The sequence below is a fragment of the Anolis carolinensis genome, chromosome 4 (assembly GCF_035594765.1).
Source record: "Anolis carolinensis isolate JA03-04 chromosome 4, rAnoCar3.1.pri, whole genome shotgun sequence".
NCBI classification, from domain to species: Eukaryota; Metazoa; Chordata; class Lepidosauria; order Squamata; family Dactyloidae; genus Anolis; species Anolis carolinensis.
This window is the reverse complement of record NC_085844.1, coordinates 129,194,467-129,214,418: the sequence shown is the minus strand read 5'-3', so window position 1 is coordinate 129,214,418 and position 19,952 is coordinate 129,194,467. Positions and strand designations below refer to the sequence as shown.

The 19,952-nt window shown below is 39.5% G+C and overlaps 1 protein-coding gene across 8 annotated transcripts in view; it reads right to left on the bottom strand.

The window, feature by feature from the left end:
• The window catches only part of rasal2 (RAS protein activator like 2), a 294,829-nt gene that overhangs the window by 94,847 nt on the left and 180,030 nt on the right, over positions 1–19,952 (bottom strand). The window contains exons 1-2 of one of the 8 annotated variants that reach the window (XM_008117802.3): positions 15,684–15,984; positions 11,053–11,138 (exon numbers count right to left, since the gene is read on the bottom strand). The exons of 4 other annotated variants lie outside the window; for them this stretch is intronic. Coding sequence is in view for 2 of the 4 variants with exons in the window: in XM_008117798.3 (XP_008116005.1) it covers positions 1,517–1,622 (106 nt within the window). In the remaining 2 variants the exon portion in view is untranslated. Of the gene's footprint in view, positions 1–1,516; positions 2,218–11,052; positions 11,896–15,683; positions 15,986–19,952 lie in introns of those variants that run through there. 3 more of the 8 variants (XM_008117800.3, XM_008117801.3, XM_008117798.3) reach the window with 3 other exon arrangements.

Below are 19,952 nucleotides of genomic sequence, written 5' to 3'. Positions count from 1 at the left end.
ATTCTAAGAGGGAGGGAGGATATGGTTAAACATAACAACAACTACAGCAAAGTGTAGTAAGTTCTGAATAAACATCTGGGCATCCATAGACCTGTTTCAATGTTTCAGTAGAGGGTTCAAAAATGATTACAACTTCTCAAAGAGGTGCACAACAAATGAAAGATTCTCAATATTTCTCATATTTTCATAGATTTTCATCATCTCAAGGCCAGTCTTGGTGTAATACTCTGCCATCATAAAACTGGCATGGCCTTCAGGAATATATCCAACATTAATAGCACATTTGTGTCTCTACAAGTTGGTTCCACGGATGATAAGTCATTCTACTACTACTGAACAACACAATAAGCAATAGTTGAGTTAAACACTATCACCTGTATGCATCTGCAAGACTTGTGGATTGAAGCCAAACATGTGATAAAAATCACACACAAACACAGAAGACAAGGTGCAAGTCACAGAAGAAAGTTTTGATGGTTTTTGTAAAAAGTTAGATTACATCATGATGGAGTACAGGGTGGTTGTGGCTATTACCCATGATAGCTAAATGTATTTCCACAAAATGAGAAGGTCATCTTCAGAACCTATTTCTAAATATCCAAAAGCATCTCATGGGCCACTGACAGAATGAAATTGATGGACTAGATCAGTGATTCTCAACATGTGGGTCCCCCCAGTCAGTTTATCAGATGTTAGGATTTCTGGGAGTTGAAGGCCAAAACATCTGGGGACCCACAGGTTGAGAACCACTGGACTAGATAGATAGTATTCTGATCCAACAAATCTGCTTTTACATATCTCAACAGAAATACATAGTGAACAGTTCATCCACTTTCAAATTAGCTTAAAGTTTAACAAAACAAAACAAAAAGGCTATAAACCATTACCAACTAATTAACTGTTTTATTTTGTACACAAGTTCCATTTCTGGAGTAGCCGTATCTGAGAAGATGAATGATATTTATTCTAATGGTCCTTCTGGGATTTTGACAACAACAATGATGATGGAACTTTTATATATCAACATAGTACCTACCCTCCATGTTTAAAAGCAATGCTGCTTGTGATTCCTTTATTTTATCAGTTTTAAACTTATTTATTATGCAATGCTTTTGACACAAAATAAATAAATACCCTCCATGTAACTGAGACTTTACAATGAAAAGTTTAGGCACAAGGATATGTGCTTTATATAACAGCTGAAAAGAGAACTTTCTCAGATGACTGAGTTGGTTATATTCCAGCAGGCTAGCACATGTGGATATCAACAAACTAAAGAGAGTGATCAAATAATTAAGATATGCAGTTGTGGCAACAATGGAACATATATTTCACCAACATACCTATCACTTCAACTCTTATTTAAATAGAACCATTTTATAATGAAATCACCTTTCATGTTTCATGATATGATGCATTTAAATACCTTCCTTTAGATATATCAAGCCAAAAGAAGCCATATAAATAAGTCTATCCTAACAATAAGTTTGAAAGAAGTACCACAAGCCTACCGTACCAAGAAATGACAGAAGGCTTCGCTCATCTTCTGTGCCGCTATCCAGCCACTCAGCTGAATCTCCAGGAGAGAGGAGACTCATTCTCCAGCCAGAAAACTTTTCCATCCAGATGACAATGGCTGAACAAATGAGGGAAGACAGCGCAGGAAAGTGCAGATGGTCCTGGGAGTCCAGTACTTAAGCAATTCACCGGACTGAACAAAATGAAATTGAAAAACAGAAGGGCAACCTGGCCTGACTCTGACCTCCCTTAGCTGACAGATCCCATGGAGGAAGAGAGCAGCAATAGGAGCTGGAGAGACAATTTGCTGCCAGTTTTTCAGTTCCAGCAGCAAAAAGAATCAGATAGCAATGATAACCTACAGCATAAGGTGGGAAAATTGCACTTGAAAATACAAAGGCACAGCAAGACAAAAGAACCCAGTCCCCACACAGGAAGATCAGCAAGCTACGCAGCACAATGAAGTATAACATGTGACTGTCATCCTTGGGCAAGGAGTGTGGATGGATAGGAGTAAAATAAAAAATTCAGTTATTTTCCAGTCTTTGAAATAAAGGTTAAAGACCGTTTAAAGCCCTGTCAAGAACCAGAGAGAATGGCACTGCCACAGTTCCTTTCCCGCTCCAGCGATTATTACAATAGCATCCCAGATTCTCTTACAAGGCATTTCCTCATGCAATGGCAGGTTGATCAATCTGTGAATAGGAAGAGCCCCTCCCCTCCCAGCCTTCCCTCCCGCCTGCATGGCGGCTGCATTGATCGACAATAATGGAATCTGTTTCTGACTGCCAACAGCAGCATTAAGGATATTAGAACATCTCCTCTTCATCAGCATGAGACGCAGCTGACGCGAGCCCTGCCCAACTTCAGCCTCCTCAGTTAATAGGAGCCTCTCTCACCCTTTGGGGAGGACAAAGAAAAGGGGTCAGGAGAAATCAGCCCTGTTAGGAAGAATCAAAGAAGGCATAGCTACCGAAAGAGTCCGTTTAATTGACAAAAGAGGGAAACACAACAAGTCTGCCCAGTCTAATGAGCGTGTGCTTGCTCTGCAGCTGTGCAATGGGGGCTTAATCCGTCCCCTTGCAAGGCCAGGGTAGGAGGCCGGTTAGTTTAGAATATATATATTTTATATGACCTAAAGGGTCACTTCACAAGTCTGTGCAAATGAAAGCAAGGATGAGCCCTGACAAATGAGGAACGCTTGGGCCTCACAAATCAAAAACGTCTTTGTCCTCAGGGACCAGGGCTGATGCTCTGAGGGGGGAAAGAACCTGCTCTTTTTAAAGGAACAGGATCCCATTTTACCATTTTAAAGCAGATGTACATTAAGAGAGAATGTGTGTGTGCATGTGGAGGAACAAATCCCTTTCACTGGATGCTATGCTACCATCAGCCCCAATTAAAGATTGCTTTTTGGCAGCAAAATAGGTAGGAGAAGCAAAGCAGACCAATTTAATAGCAGGGAATTAAAAAACAAAGCAAAAAATGAGGATCAGTAAAGCAAAGAGTTAGATTAAAGCTAGCAAATAGCAGGGCACAGGAGATGGCATCAATTCCCAGCAGGGGGAAACTTCCAATTATTTCAACATTCTGCAGCCCATAACATTTGTGTATGAGGCTGAAATTTTCAAAAACCACTATCTCGGGCAGATACTATGCAAACTCCACAGTTAATGAGAAGAGAGGAGCATTGCTGAAGCGGGAATGCCACAGCAGAACTGGGGCTTAGCTAGCTAGAGGCTCTCTGGCTCAGAGGAAATAGTTCTGATAGTCGAGACATCGATAATGTTTCTTTGCCTTGAGTCTTCCCAGAGTTCTGGACAGTACTGTCCGAATACATTTCTCACCATTTGAGGCAGAAATAACTGAATTCATGAGGCTGTTAGTGTCAGTCCAAATGGAGATTAAATCAACACAATTGAAAATCTTGATTGAATTGACTACAGTACTTGGTGATCAACCAAGTGTTAGTCTATTGGGACTAATAATAGATTGAGAGCTACTGGGAATGGAGTAAAAAAAAAGCAAGACCCCCTGCACCCAATTGATTCTTCTCCTTTCAATTCTTTCCAGTTTTCGATACATTTTGAAGTAGGAGACAGTTTCCTTTGCTTTTCAGTAAGTGAGCTGGATCAATTTTCAAAGGCAGTTTGTTTTCTCTTAAAGAAGAACAAATTTTATTGCGATCTATAAAAGTAGTTTGTTTATAAACGTTTTCAGACAGAGATTGTACATTTAATAGGAAGAACGTCCTTTAATCAGAGGTTAACAGAAGAATCCACTAAACAACTAAACAGTACCAACACAATTGTTTGGGGACACTGTCTAATAAATGTCGTTTTAAACAATTTCAGCAAGGGTTGGTTAAAACAGCCTTTCAAGTTAGGAAAGGGAGAAAGCCAAGAACTTAATATTCATAGTACAATACATTTCTTCTTGCCTCCTAACCAAAGGAGCCAATTCTACCTCTCCCAGCAATCTGTATCACTGGCTATGCTGTTCTAGAAAGAAATGTGTTTTGCCTACTTTGGTTTCATTAATTTCAGTACCTAAAGTGGGACAGGGACTTCTCATAATATAGTTCCACTTATCTCACACTAAGCTAGGTCCTGCCTGTGAATTCTGAAGATCACACATGTACAAATAATCAATGATAAGCTACAGGGACTATTTTTAAAAAACTGTGGGTGCATCTACACTTGTAGAAATAGTGTAGTTTGACACCATTTTAACTGCCATGGCTCAATGCGATGGAATCTTGAGATTTGTAATTTGGTGAAACACAAGCACTATTTGGCAAAGAAAGCTAAAGACCTTCTTAAACTACATCTTCCATGATTCAATAGCATCCAGCCATGGCAATACTCTTTGGTAGATAAAGGTACAGATCTTGTAAAACTACAAGTTCCATGTTTCCATAGCATTGAGCCATTGCAGTTAAAGTGGTGACAAACCACCTTAATTCTACAAAGATGCACCTCATGTTGTTTTGCTGTGTTGCATTCTGCCAGGGAGGCAGGTGTTCAACCTGTTTCCTTGAATCTTTTTCTCAGTCTAACTTGCTCATCACAAATTGTTACTAGCACCAAAGGGTAAAAATATAAGGATAACAGAGATACCTGTAATTCCAAGGCAGATACTCAGATCAAGCAAGAGTCCAACTCCTTGTACTGTATTATGAATAAAACTCTTTGAATTTGCTCACTTTTATTTACAGTGATACCTTGAATTAAGAGTTCAATTCATTCTGTAACTGAGCTTTTAATTCAAATTGCTCTTAGATTAAAGTGAATTTGCACTGAAATCCTATTAATCTTTTCTTACCCTCTGACTCCCCCTCCCATTTTTGTTACATTTTTTAAAATAAGAAAATGTACTTTATAAATAACAAATAATGTATAAATGTACATTCACATAGAACAATAAAAAAATTAAGATCAACTTTAAAAAGAAGCACAAAGCACAAAGTGAAGAGGCAGAAGCATAATTTTCTTCATACCATACTCATTCCAGCCTCCCTCTCTTGGTCGGTCTCTCTCTCTCTCTCTCTCTCTCTCTCTCTCTCTCTCTCTTTCTCTGTCTGTCTGTCTGTCTTTCTCTCTTCATAAAGCCAAACATATCAGGAATAAAAACCACACAAAATCAACTAATCCAAAGTTCCTCAAAGTGGACAGCAATTTCCAAAAGCGGACAAGAGCATGAGGCACAAAGGCTGCTCTCTTGAAGCCCCCAAACCCTGTACTCTCGCGTGAGCATGCCCTCTTGCACTAGCTTTTAACTCAAAATTCTGATCGTATGTCAAAGCAAAACCAGGGCTCAGCGACTGATCTTAACTCAAAACACGCAAGGTGGAACACTCTTAAGTCAAGGTTCCACTGCCGTTCTCTCAATTTGGAAGTCAATGTGGTTTACAATGTAGGTTAAAACAAATTATAAATAATAAACTACAGTATATAATTAACTATATAATTTTTTTTAAAAAAAAATTAAATAGAAATCCTACTAAAAAGAAATTTAATATTTTAAAATATGTATAATATGTATACAACTTCTATACAACAAACTGAAAGTTAATGACCTATCTAAACAGAAAGCTATTCGCCTACTGGCAGAAATAAAACCGGGGGTGGGGGAAGCTGAGCAATCTATAGGGGAAAACACCATAGTCTAGGAAGTAGCAAACAAGGAAGATAATTTTGCATTCTTACTAAGCACTCCTGTGTTTTTAGGGATACCAAGAGAAATCCCTACCTCCAAAGATATTAGAACAAGAACAGCTTCATACAGGAAGGTAGTTTGGGGTTTCTGTGGACTTTATGGTCAGAACCAGTACTTAAAATTCTTTTGGGAATTGGACCAGTAACCAGTGCAACCACTTAAATAAGAGAGCTATTTGTCTCCTATGACTAGCCTAGCTCAGCAGCCTACCTGTGGGATTTTAAACCTGCTGTAATACCCAAAGGCATCCTCTCATGTAGAATATTAGAATAATACAAATGAGATAATTTGGATTGCTAGTCCCTTCTTTAATTTGTGCCCCTATTATACTAAGTGTGCAAATGCACCCCTGTACACCATCTAAACTTGAGCTTTCAGTCTCAGGGATGAATCCATTCAAACTGTGCACCTCTATTTTCAGTTGGAGTATATTTCCATCCAGTAAATGGAGCCAAATCCCTGCTTCCTGATACCTCTGTCTTGTCTGGATTAAACTTCAGTTTCAAATGGTTCAACAAGCGGCAGCCAGATTGCTCATACAGGGAGAATACAACCCCCCTGTTACGTTACGTCAGCTTCACTGGCTGCCAATTCAAAGTGCTGGCTTTAGCCTATAAAGCCCTAAACACTTCTGGCCCAGCTTACCTGTCTGAACGGCTCTCCCTCACGAACTGTCTCGGAGTTAAAGATCATCTGGGGAGGCCTGCTCTCGGCCCTGCCTCCATCACAGGCGCGACTGGCGGGGACGAGAGACAGGGCCTTCTCAGCGGTGGCCCCTCAGCTGTGGAACTCCCTCCCCAGGGGTATTAGATTAGCCCCCTCCCTCCTAACCTTCCATAAGAGAGTAAAAACCTGGCTTTGTGACTAAACCTTTGGCGAACTTGTGCCATAGAAAGATATGGAATGATGTGCAATGACTATTGGAATGTCCCTGATTACATTTGTGGATTGTGTGATTAATTGTGAAGCTACTGTTTTAATTGCTTTAATGTATTTTACAATTCTATTTTAAATGTTTATTTTCCTTGTACACTGTTTTAAGGCATCAAATAGTTGCCTATGTGTAAAGCCCCCCCGAGCGCCCCCCCCCCCCCGGTTGAGAAAGGCAGGGTAGAAATATCATAAATAAATAAATATTTTGAACAGGGGTTAAGCTTCATAGTATCTTAAATTTCATTATATTTTTAGCAGTGGGCAATGTATGAACACATTAATTTATTATTTTATCTTTTAAAAAAGAAGGAGAGGAAGAGGACAAATGTAACATATGCCCGAATGGAAGAAGTAAAATGCACAAGACAAAAGCCTCAAAAATCACCAACATGTTCTAAGCTTCTTGGACAGAACAGAGCACTTTTACAAGCCTTCTTTGCCTAAGAGCGCTGGTGCCTCACAAAACTACATCTCCTAGGATTACGTAGCATTCAGCCATGGCAACAAAAGTGATGTCAAACTACTATATTTCTACATTAGAGATGCACCCTATGCCTGGGCCCTCACTGTGCTAGGAGTCTCCCATTATAGTGCTGGTGGGGACTGGTATGATGCATTGTTCTCCATATAAAAGAAAAGCATAGACTCCACAAAAGAAGATTAGCATGTCAAAGAGAAGAGCTCTATCCTAAGCTTTCCTTGGAAGCTGAAGTCCTGTAACAAAAGAACTGCAAACAGCAACACCATCACAAACCATATGAATAGCTATATGACAGTTTGCCGTATACCAATAAGATTTGCTCTTAGAGAAGCAGATATCATTTTTTTGTAAACTGATTGAAAACGGGCTCTTCCTAACTCACAACTAATCATGAATCATGTGTATGAAATGACTTGCAGTAATATGTACAAGCAGCCATGCTAGTACTTTTTGCAAGCTAATACCCTTTGACCTTATATCTGTATATCTGCCTTTTGTGTATATAAAGAAAAGACAGCTTCGAGTTAGCTGTCTATTAATAATAATGATAAATTCCATAGGGTTTTCATAGGCAAGGTTTCCCTCCTCTAAACTATAGCCGAAAGCATCAAGCATTTATTGGTGGTTTATTTTTCCAATTATTAACCAGGGCTGACCCTGTTTAGCTTCCAAAATTAGATGGAATCTGATATCTTTAGATTACATATTAATCACAAACACAATAAATGACTACTGCTTGACCTCAGCAAAGTCAGAAGGAAAATTATGATGTACATATTTTAGCTCTGGTGGCGAAGTGCGTTAAAGCGCTGAGCTGCTGAACGTACAGACCGAAAGGTCCCAGGTTCAAATCCCGAGAGTGCCTTAAGCGCCCGCTGTTAGCTCCAGCTCCTGCCAACCTAGCAGTTCGAAAACATGCAAATGTGAGTAGATCAATAGGTACCGCTCCGGCGGGAAGGTAACGGCGCTCCATGCAGTCATGCTGGCCACATGACCTTGGAGGTGTCTACGGACAACGCCGGCTCTTCGGCTTAGAAATGGAGATGAGCACCAACTCCAGAGTCAGACATGACTGGACTTAACGTCAGGGGAAACCTTTACCTTTACCTATTTTAGCAAATAGTATTCACGTCATCATTTAGGAAGATGTTTTCGAGATCAACTTTTAAAAGACACAACTTTTTTCAACAGGAATGTATTTAGTCTCATAGTTCTTGATTATTTTTTATCTTTATGTTAATTCTTATCTTTTCGTTGTATATTTATTCTTGAGAAAATGCTAGCAAACTAGCCATTTAAAATATCTCACTCATCTGTTACAGGGCCAGACTTAGAGGCATAAATAGCATTAAGATTTTAAAGCTGGGGTTTTCACTCTTGCAAAGGTTACTCAATTTGTATTGTGTTTGACTATTCTAAAATGAAAATTTTATTTATTTATTTATTTACAGTATTTATATTCCGCCCTTCTCACCCTGAAGGGGACTCAGGGCAGATCACATTACACATAATAGGCAAACATTCAATGCCTTAACATAGAACAAAGACAAAGACAAACTCGAGCTACGAGCTGGCCTCGAATTCATGACCTCTTGGTCAGAGTAATTTGTTGCAGCTGGCTGCAGCTGGCTGCTCAACAGCCTGCGCCACAGCCCAGGCTCTCTTTCAGAGAGAAGAAAAGCAGCACATATTTGGAAAAACCTGTAACCCTCTATATATGCCTAAAGACTCACCTAAAGCATTATTCTTGCTTTATACATGTGACAGAAGATTCTTCCATCCACAAAAAGATTATGCAAAACATTAAATGCGAATGGCCTTTTCTCAGTCATAAAGGGCTGTGAAAGCAAGCCAGCCAAAGCAGCTTTATATTTCTCAAGGCGTGTGTGGTTTTTTTTTTTGGGGGGGGGGGGGGGGTTGCAAAGAGGATCTAGATAGCTTTCATGCACCATGGAAATAATTTGGAAGAAGTGAAGGAATATAATTCGAAACCTCTCCTTAAAATTACCTGTGCTCTTGCTCCCAAATGCTAAGTCTTGTGTTTCTACCCAAATATATCAGACATCGTATCCCCAAATATGAACGATGTGTACTATGTATGTCTGTATACACACATGAACACACTCATTTCATAAATCACTGGATATGCTTGTTTCTGCCTATTTGTTAGGGAAGTGCTGTCACTTCATACACTTACAGCCGTGAAATCAGGGAAGCTAAGCAGCTTTTGCTACCCTATGGATTCAGAAGTCACATTGCATCTTCACTAAAGTTGGGGGATGAGCATTTAAAAAGCAATCTAGTAATCTGGTTATTCATAATGCATGTAAATATTGCCCTTTCAACTATACAGAGAGATGGTAAGCATGCAAAAAAAAAAACCCCTGAGGTGTGCTAATGTGCATTAGCATGCTATGCATTAAGGACCTAAGGACATTAAGGACCGGATACATGAATATGACTCTAAACAGTTCAAGCAGGGCTTCATTGACTAGCCTACATAGCAATCACTCCTTTCATAGCAGTATGTGTAATCAATACCGGGACCTCACTGAAGGCATTCTTATTAAAATGTTTGAAGCTGACTGAGTGAAGGGAAGAGTTCATATAGTGCATTCGGAACTGCCTGCTTCCTCCTCTTTGCTGTTGGTTAAAATCTCCATAATGAGCTAAGCTTGTTGAATAAATCAGGTGCTCTCTGCCTTAAGGTGATGTCAGCAACCAACGCTGCTCCACCCCTCTCGTCCTTGCCTGCTCCTTCCTGGTGGTAAGGAAATCACAAGCTTGCAGGAACCAGCTGAGTGCTAAGCTCCTCCTTTGCTATGCTGGACTGGCCCAGTTGCAATGATCAACAAGCCACAGGCTATGCCATGATTAGTGTCCTAAAGCATTGCAGCCTCAAAATAAAATCATGACCCAATGCCTTGTCTGCCTTAATGCCATCCATCAAAATGACATCATCAGCCATGATGTATCAGCATCACAATACAGGGTGAGGAGAGAGCTCACTTGTGCAATTACTCTTGAACGAACTGTTCTACTAACATTAGAATAAAATTAATTCACTTCCATGTCAGTCAGCAAAATATCCCTGGAAGAACTAGCCATTATTTTAATGTGTCAATCAATGGGGACTTGTGACCATGAAATGCTACTACAGTCTTTCCCCCAGTCTTACTTCTATATCTGTGCAAAGACAAGGGTAGTGTGATAGAGATGGGGAGGTACCTCATTTTTTGTACAAACATCTTTGGCTCCTGAACTGTCAGGCTGAACTGTCATTAAAGGGGACACTTGGTTGTAATTCCATGCTGAGCAAATGCCTGGCATAACAGCTACCGTGTTTCCCCGAAAATAAGACAGTGTCTTATATTAATTTTTGCTCCCAAAGATGCTCTAGGTCTTATTTTCAGGGGATGTCTTATTTTTCCATGAAGAAGAATTCACATTTATTGTTGAACAAAAAAAAATTAACATTATATACTGTACAGTAGTTGTCATCACAAGCCAGCATAACCAGACAAACTGTGAATCCTATCAAGAATTTCTTGTTAATACCATTATTTCCATGTACAACACTCTATAGTACGTACATTTACCGATCCTGCATGCTCTGGTGTGCTGTTTGGTGGGCATGCTTCCAAACAAAAACTTTGCTAGGTCTTACTTTTGGGGGAGGCCTTATATTTAGCAAACCAGCAAAACTTCTACTAGGTCTTATTTTTTGGGGATGTCTTATTTTAGGGGAAACAGGGTAGATTTGCATCAGTGCAATATGTGAAGCAACACTGACTAAAGTTTCAAGTCACCTTGGGACAGTTATGCATCTTCATTGAGCCAGTCAAATTAGATATACTTTTTAGCATGACACAGTACAATAAGACAAATATTTCCTCACTCACCTTTTACCTAGTATGTGAATGGTTCGCTCACTGCCCCGCGTGTGGACTTCTGAGTGGTTGCAGGAAATGCAGTTGCGCTTGGGTTACTGTTTCAGAAAAATTACTAGAGATCAGAACTCTTAAGAATGTTTGAGGGGGATTCAGCAAGTGGGCAGTTTTAAAGCGTCCAAAACAGAGGAAGCAGCTGAACTATTTCATTTACATCAAAGGCTCACCATGGCTTCTGAGAATCTTATAGGAGAATTTCTTCAACTCTGGATTCTAAAAGAGACAAGTGGATATTTCATGGTGTTTTCTGAATCAGTTTTTCTTCTTCCTGAGGAGGTGCCCCAAAAGCACTCTTTCAACCAGTCTTGTTCAGCAAGAAACAAGTTCAGGAGGAGGCGGTGGCAGAGAAGAAATACAGGGAGTGCCTTTATGTCATAACAGAAACTCCCATGGCTAATGAAGGACCAGCATTGTTAAAACTATGAAGAGAATCCACCCATAATGTTGTTCAAAACAACAAAAGTCGCCATTATGTTGCCTGGTAGTGAGGGAGGCCTTTAAAGTCTGCACTGTGATTATATAGCCCAAGGTAAAAATCATTTGCCAGGAAGCCACATGACGAGCTTCAAAAGTACTTGCAAGGGAAATACACCATCACATAAGGGAAGAGATCCCCCACATTCTTTGACCCCTTCTACACTGCCATATAATCCAGATTATCAAATCAGATAATCCACATTATCATATTTGAACTGTATTATGAGTCTACACTGCCATATAATTCAGTTCAACACAAATAATCTGGATTTTATATGGCAGTGTAGAAGGGGCCTCAGTCTTCTCTGTCTCCACCTCTCTCTCAATGTTCCCGTCCCTCCTTCAATTGTAAATCCCCCCCCCCCCCAAGACCCTTCCTGGGGCCCCACTCCCTAAAAACAACATTCTATGGCCATTAATGATGCTCCATCTTTACAGAGCTGCTCTGTTAAGTTAAGTTAAAATATATTTCCTATTCTGCAAATTTAGGGGTTCCCTTGCACGTGCTGATTGTTCCCTTTTGTTTCTCAACAGCTCTACTGAGGATACAAAACTATCATAACTCAATACCCATGTCTATTCTAATACTGATCACATGTATTTCTATGTAAACCTAAGTTGTTAGGTAGGTTTTATGGAAGATTGTTTAAAAATAAAATAAACACATTTCAAACTGAAAATGCAAACAATATGCAAAAGGTAGCTACATACAAGTGTACATGCTACTTTGGTGTGTAGAAAAAGGAATTTCAACAGCTGCGGGTTTAGTCAACCCTGAATGGCATGCTACAGTTGTAGACATCTCTTCTGTGTGCTTACTAAAAGTAGAGGTCTGCTTTTCTGTTTCATGTATTACCACTCCTACACATCAATATTACAAGGCTTGATTGTCAAATAGCTCTAGTTATTGCTTTCACTGTTGTTGTTGCTGCTGTAATGTACTTTCAAGTCAACACTGCTTATAGCAACCTTATGATATCTTGGCAAGATATTTTCAGAGGAGGTTTGTGGTCTTCTGAGGTGGACAATGTAATATGCCCAAGGTCACCAAGTTTCTGAGTTGAAAGTAGAACACTGGTCTCCTGACTTCTTAGTCTCACATTCAAACCACTATATCATGTTGGCTTCTGTTAGCATTTTATGATTGTGAAAATACAGATCATAATTAAATCTACAGTTGAAAAATCAGCAGCAGCTCTATTTATTTTACACGGTTTTTGAGAAAGGGATTATATTTTATTTTCTGCAGGTTCCATTTCAAAAATATTATCTCTGGGACAAAGTGGGTATTTTATAACACAATGCACCAAGAAAACAAACTAAAACATAAAACATTTAAAAATGAATTAAAAAAGAGTTGGTGTGGTATAATGGCTTTTATCTGTTAAACCCCTCCTTCAGATATCCCAACCAAGCAGATACTAGTTACTCCACATCAAGATGTTACTGCTAACCTATCCTAAAACCCAGTATACTGATTATGGAGATATTTAACTGACAATAATTATTCCTAAGTACACATAACTTAATTTATAGCATACTTTTTACAAGTTTACTCCTACTTCCCTCACATCTGTTTCTCAGATGCCCCTGGAGGGCAGGGGACTATCTTCTCATTCTATATTCAGATATGGCGATTTGTTCTAGATCACAGACTAGATCATTAGACTACTAAGGCACAAAGTAAGTAAGGTGTGAAAGAAGCCTTCCTAAGAAAGCGGCAATGGTGGAGAGGACATGAGTATGTATGTCCTGAGTAATTAAGGAGACACACTGAACTGCTTCTTCCCAATGTGTAGTTGTAGTAGGAATGCTGCATTCATACAATATAATTATATGGATGTTTAGTGTTTGGGGATAAAGATCATTCCTTTCCTTGTTCTCCTTATGGAACGTCATTGGCCATGGTCTTTCCTTCTCTTTGATACCAACAGGAGAGCTACACCTTCATTGTTTGCTTTGTTTCAAGTACCTTAGGCAAGGCACACTTAGGTGTTTCCTGAACTTGGGAGGCCATACTGAAGAACCACTGGCCTATGGGAGGTAGCTGGAATTAATGGCCTACTACTACCAATACACCTGCAGTTAGAAAAACAGGGGAAACAATTAACTATAAAGAAGGAGTCATTGCCTGATTCAGTGACAACACCCAGCCACACCTCACATGGACATGTCTACATGGTGGACCTGTTTAGCAGGAACACACTTTTGCCAGATGGATGTAAGACCTATTGTTGTTGTTGTTTATATAGTATCAATATATACTGGATTTTAAAAGCAATAAACAATAATGCCTGCCTCAAGGAATATTTAATCAAATATGTCATGATGGCAATTTCTGATACAATAACAGGAAGACATAACTGAATGTAAACAAGTGAAGAATATGCATTGTGTTGCATGTGTATCGGCTTCACATATGTACATGGGCTTCCAAAAAATCTGGAGGACCATAGTAATTGTTTAGAGTGGAATTTCCAGATATATAGGGCAGGAAATGAAAATAGGCAATGCAGAACTATTGAAACCCGCCAGCCAAGATTCACTGGGAAATGGGATAAATATAGATGGAGGACAAGGTCACTAATGACTTTAGTGGTGAAGCTGAAATGTTTATATTTAACAGTAGTGCTAAAATAATTACAACAACAGGAATATAGGGTCTGAATACTCCTAACAACAACCACAACACAATCATAAGTGGAAAGCATTATTAAATGACATTATTAAGAAGTTGTGAGGGACTCTCTGAGAGTTATAATTAAAGAGGAACAAACTCTTGATAGCATATCTTTCTCCCCTGAACACTTCCATATTTTCCTGCTATTAGGAAGGACTCAAGCATTCAACAAGCTATACATTCAGCTTTTAAAATCATGGAACGAAATGTACTCGTTCCAGAGAACAGCACCAATTTGAAAAGCCATATTGCTATTGCTATTTTGGAAAGCTGCAATTGATGCTAGACTTTTAGAATGAAACAAGCTCTCTCTTTCTCCCTGTAGCCTGAAACACACTGGGAAAATGTATTTGACAGTGCTGCTATGTATTTTGTTAAGTTACTGGCCTTGACAGTCAAAAATGTTAGAAGACATTGAATTTTTAGGTTTCAGTTAAAGACCTGTGAGTTCCGGATACAGATTTCATTTTTCCATTTTCACACAAAGGTAGAGACTTCATCTGATATAATTACAAGTTAGTCAAGCCACAGTTGACTGTATATATTTTGAACACAACCACACACTTTTGTATAAAAGGTTGCTTTATATTCTGACATCTGAGTTTCTATAAGACTTTGTATTGGAAAACTATTTAAATGTCCTGCAACAATTAAATACTTATCCCATTCTGAGAAACTGTATATAAATAAATATAGTAAGTAATAAGTAAAATACCTGTGCCGGTTTCTTTTTAGAAACTCCTAGTTAACAAGCTAGGGGGAAAACTTGTTACTGTACTTTTCCTGCTTGTACCCCCTCATTCAGTTTATAGGTATGGTATAATGTACAAAGCACCTTAATATGCAAATCCTACTTACTGCTCTGGGAGTAAGTCTTATTGAACTTAAAAGATTTATTCGTAAACACGCAGGCATATGTCTGGGCTGTGTCACTTGACACTAAAGTTAGTGTCAGGCAGCAAACACATTGAAAGGAAATTATGTAGCATGTTCCAATCTAGTGGACCAAAGTATGTAACTGTGAACACACAATCTTCTCCATAACTTTCTTTCAGGGATTTCCTTTCTTTCTGAAACACTGACACATTTGCTTCAGCACAATTTAACTCAACACAAAGAGTACTGTCCATAACCAGTTTTCCCCTCCAAGAATCCAGAATGTTAAAAAAACAACCTCAACTTTTGCAAAAACAGCAGTCTACTCCTACACCTTCCTTAAGATAAGAAGCACATTGCTAGAAGAGAAACAGCTGCTTGACAAAAGGCAGGCAATAGACTAAAGCACTTATTTTTACAAATAAGAAATGAAACAAAAGAAATGTTCACCAGATTGTTATATACATTATCATGCACGGAATCCTATTCCTCTTGGGCTGTAGCCGTCCAGATTCATACATCTTGCAGTATTTGCTGAAGGAGACCTTACCTGAAGCCTGCATGCTGGGATCTTGCCAGTGCCCCAGTCATGGTCCTGCCAGCAGCTCCAGCCTAAGCGCGCCACACTTCCACCAGCCGCTCTCCTTTTTTTACGTCCTCTGCCTTGGAATGCAGAAAAGCCAGCACAAAAACTGGGGCCAAGCCTCTCTATTCAGTTCATTGGCTTGGGGCAGTTAAACAATAGCTGCCCTTTCTCGTGCTCCTTCTTTCTTTTTCACTGCACAGGAGTGTGCTGGATTCCCCAGCATATGAACAGAAGCAAACTAACAGGGACAGATGTCTCCTTTTCCTCTCTCAAAAGGGGTGTGTGCATATTAAGAGCAGGAGGCGGATTCATGCAGCCAAAACATGAGCTCAACTAATGAAAAAGCAACTTGCTTGAAACTGCCGCGGCATGAGTCATTTAACACCATGTTTTTCTAAGACACCACTGCAACCCATCAAATCTGAATGAAACGAGAGAGTACCAAAACAAGAAACACCAGACATTGTTAACAGAAAGTCAAACTAGGTATGAAAAAGTTCCAGTGAAACTGAAGGAGGCAGGGAATTATTTCCATTTGTACATTTCCTCAGTAACTTAGAGAAACAAATAACTCTCACAAAGTAGCTGGAACATACACAAAGTCATTAACTACCTTATTTCAGGTTTTAAGATGGAACATTCTGAGGCAATCTGATAGCATAGTGTTCGTTCTCCACTAGCTCCCCCCCCAAAGTGCATAATTTCTATGCATATTGCAAAACATTTCCCAGTCTCTTGCTTCTGATGCACAGCTTTAAAGACATGACATCACTACACAAAACAGGGGAAAATCACATTTAAAAACAACAAATTGAAAGTTCTGATCCCGACCTGCCCATCCAGAGCTGCAGAGAACAGGCACGAGGTATTGCGTGAGGTTGAAGATGAGAATATTCTTTGCCCAATCCTACAACTAACTGATGATGATCTGAAGACAAAATGAGCGTATGCTCTTCCCCTCACCCTCCCTGGATCTTCTGTGTTATTCAAAGCTTGGACAACATGCTCTTCCTTCCAATTCACGGAATCACATATACACTTCTTCCCTGGGCTGATTCTCCCATTTAGTTCCCTTGTGAGTGCCTGTGTGCATGTGTGTCCACTCCCCCCCCCCTTAAGCTTCTGTTCTTTTACTTATTATGCAACAGCTCTCATGCCCTCAGATTCTCCCCTCCCCTCCCCTGCTTAGAAGAAGGAATAACAGCTTTGATGATCCTGTCTTCTGCTTCTGCTCACAGGAAAGCTTTGAAAGGGAGCCCTGGGACAGATCTTGGGATGCCAAGTATATGCTTGTACCAAGCTAACTAGGCAAACAAATTCAAAGTTATTCGTCCCTCCTTCAAGAATTCAATATATCAGAATTAAAATCAACCTTAAGTTTTCACTGCATGTTGAAATGATGTATTAATTCAGAAAATGGGAATTCCAGACAAGAAACAATCAGGGCCAGCTAACACATCCCAACAAAGGATTCCTTCAGGTAAGAAGCAGCCAGGCTTTGAATATGCAAGGCCATTAAATGCTAATCAAGGTGGCTAATTGCACACTTGCTTCAAACAGACAAGAGTTCTTTCTCCCACCATGGACCTTTCATAGATACATAAACCCCACTTGCCTAGCTTCCAGCAGACCTCACAACCTCTGAGGATGCCTTCCATAGATGTAGATGAAACGTCAGGAGAGAATGCTTCTGAAACATGGCCATACAGTCCAGAAAACTCACAGCAGCCCAATTCACAAACTAGTGAAAGCTGTTGTTCTGACTTCCAAAGCTGATTCACTCTGAAGATGAGAGTGAAATTCTAAAGTTTGGAATCCAAGGACCTTATTGGACGGCAGTTGTCATTCCTTCTCCTCTCATCAGACTTCCCCGTAGGCACTCACTATCTTCCTTCTCACACATAGGCAATAAGTCTCCACCCCCAACATTTTCTCTTCATGCAAATCTGCCAGAATCCCTTTCCATGGGATCAAAATGTTTTGCATCTAAACCCATTAGACCCTTGAGACAGGGATGCTGTTTTAAACCATTGCTTTCAATGGGATCCAATTGTTTTGCATCTAAACCCATGGGACTCTTGAGACAGGCATGCTTTTTTAAACTACTCCTTTCCATTGGAAGGAGTAATCATGAAGTTTTATAAATAGGGATGATGGCTCTCTGCTAAGTATAATACTATAATTTGAACAAACCAGTAATGATAATCTGCTTGTTCTCTGTTCTATAATGCCTCTATTACACTAGATCCGCCATTAATAAAAAACAAATTTCCAAAGGAAAGGAGTTATCATGCACTTCTGTAAAAAGGGATGACAGCTCTCTGCTAAGGACCGACCTTTAGAATGTCCCTTTTCACCATGGCAAGCTCCGAAACAGAACGGAGACTGTCATGGACTCAATCACATGTTGTTTTGAGCCAAAAATAATGGGTTTGTAGAGCTATTTTGGCTAAATTCATGGTTTTCCCCATAATTACAGATCTGTCCAATTTCACAATTGTTATATGGTTTCGGGGGGGGGGCAGAAGCCACAACTGGAAGTCATCTGCTGGCCACCATGACTCCCAGTAAATTTACAGTGGCTGCCCGTAAAATGGGAGGGGGGGAGGGAACGGGGACTGTAAGTTTGATGAGGTGGTAGAACTCAGTTCTGAAGTGACTTGATCTGGAAATGAGCTAGAGAAACATAGACAATGACAATGACAACAACAACAAGTATAGATGAAAAGTTCAGAGCTAGAGCATTGTTAAGGAATGTCTGCCCATCCCTTGCTTGAAGAAGTTGTCTGGAGAAATTCACTTGGCAGCTCTCAATTACCAAATGGAACATATAATGGCAAACTATTATTTCCTGACCAGTTCAAGTTCATCTCAGGTCATTGCTTTATCTACTCAAACTTTCAGCCTTTTCCAGCACGGATTTTTACCCTTCAAAACGTTATTGTGGCCCTTGCTGCTCACCAGAAGCATGCAAAAACTGAAATGTACCCCATCCACAAAAAACATTGGCCCATCTCCTTCATTCAAACCTCGTCAGCTGTCAGTGGGAAAAATCACTGGTGTTCATAATGTAAAATAGCACACTCCTAGGAACATGTGCGTTTTTGGTAAGACTGGAAACAGACCAGGGAAATCTCAACTTTTTTTAAAAAAATGGGCATCAGTCATTGCTTCCTTCTAGATTCTTAGAGCATCTTGCAGAGATTAATCTAACCCAGTCTGATGTGCCATATTGAGGGTGAACCAAGATATATACTTTACATAATAACACAAAGTCCTTTCTCTCTGGCTATGTTTCCTCCTCTTTCTCTTAACATCTGGATTACATAACATGGCAGAGGAGAGTCTCTCTTAATTGTCCAGCAACACTAGTTTCTTCGTCTGCATAATGGTAGCAAACTATTTTTTAAACCCGGGAATCAATTTACCCTAGGTGGTCTTCCTGATAGCAGGGTGATTTTAGTTTAATCACAAGAAAGTAATATTGCAGGGTACCAAAGTCTTTTGAGGTGGTTATGTAGCTTGGGGAAGTGCATGGGTCTCAGTCATATTCACGGATGTTTGGAAGATGTGAGCTATTTATTTGCAGAAGCATTTTCATGCTGCTTCTCAACAAAGAAAATTGTACAAAGAGGAAAAAGTATTATTAAACAGCAAACGTTAAAACCAAAGCCCAAAAAGAAAAAGAAACAAAACCTTCAGTCCCATGTAAAAAAAACCAACAAGCAAAAGTTTAAGCAGAATAATAATATTGGATATAGTCTCTATTCCTTTGGGAGGGAATCCAACAACTATTTCTTAGAGCTCTGCTACAGAAAAGAATGGTGGTTATATTCTTTTCCATCCTGATGTTGCCCTCTGGTTTAAATTGCTCTCCAGGTTCCTACTCTCTGCATTAAAATTTTGGCATTCTGGGGGAATACTGCCCACATGATTAGAAAAAATATTCAGTTAGCAACGCAGCAAAAAAACCAAAAAAACCCAAAACCAAAATACAAAATCCATTGGAAAAGTGATATCATTCATTGTCCAATCAAAGTGCATAAAATAAATCACACGAGCTTTTGGAGCTCCACTGTCTTCTTCATTGGGCAAAATATGTTAAAAACCATATAAGACCACTGGTATGGTCTTTCATATACGACCAATGATGGTAGGTCACAGGCCTACATTTTCTATCAAATGTTTCTGTTGTTCTGCCATCACCACTGGTTTGATTTTTAAACATTTTTT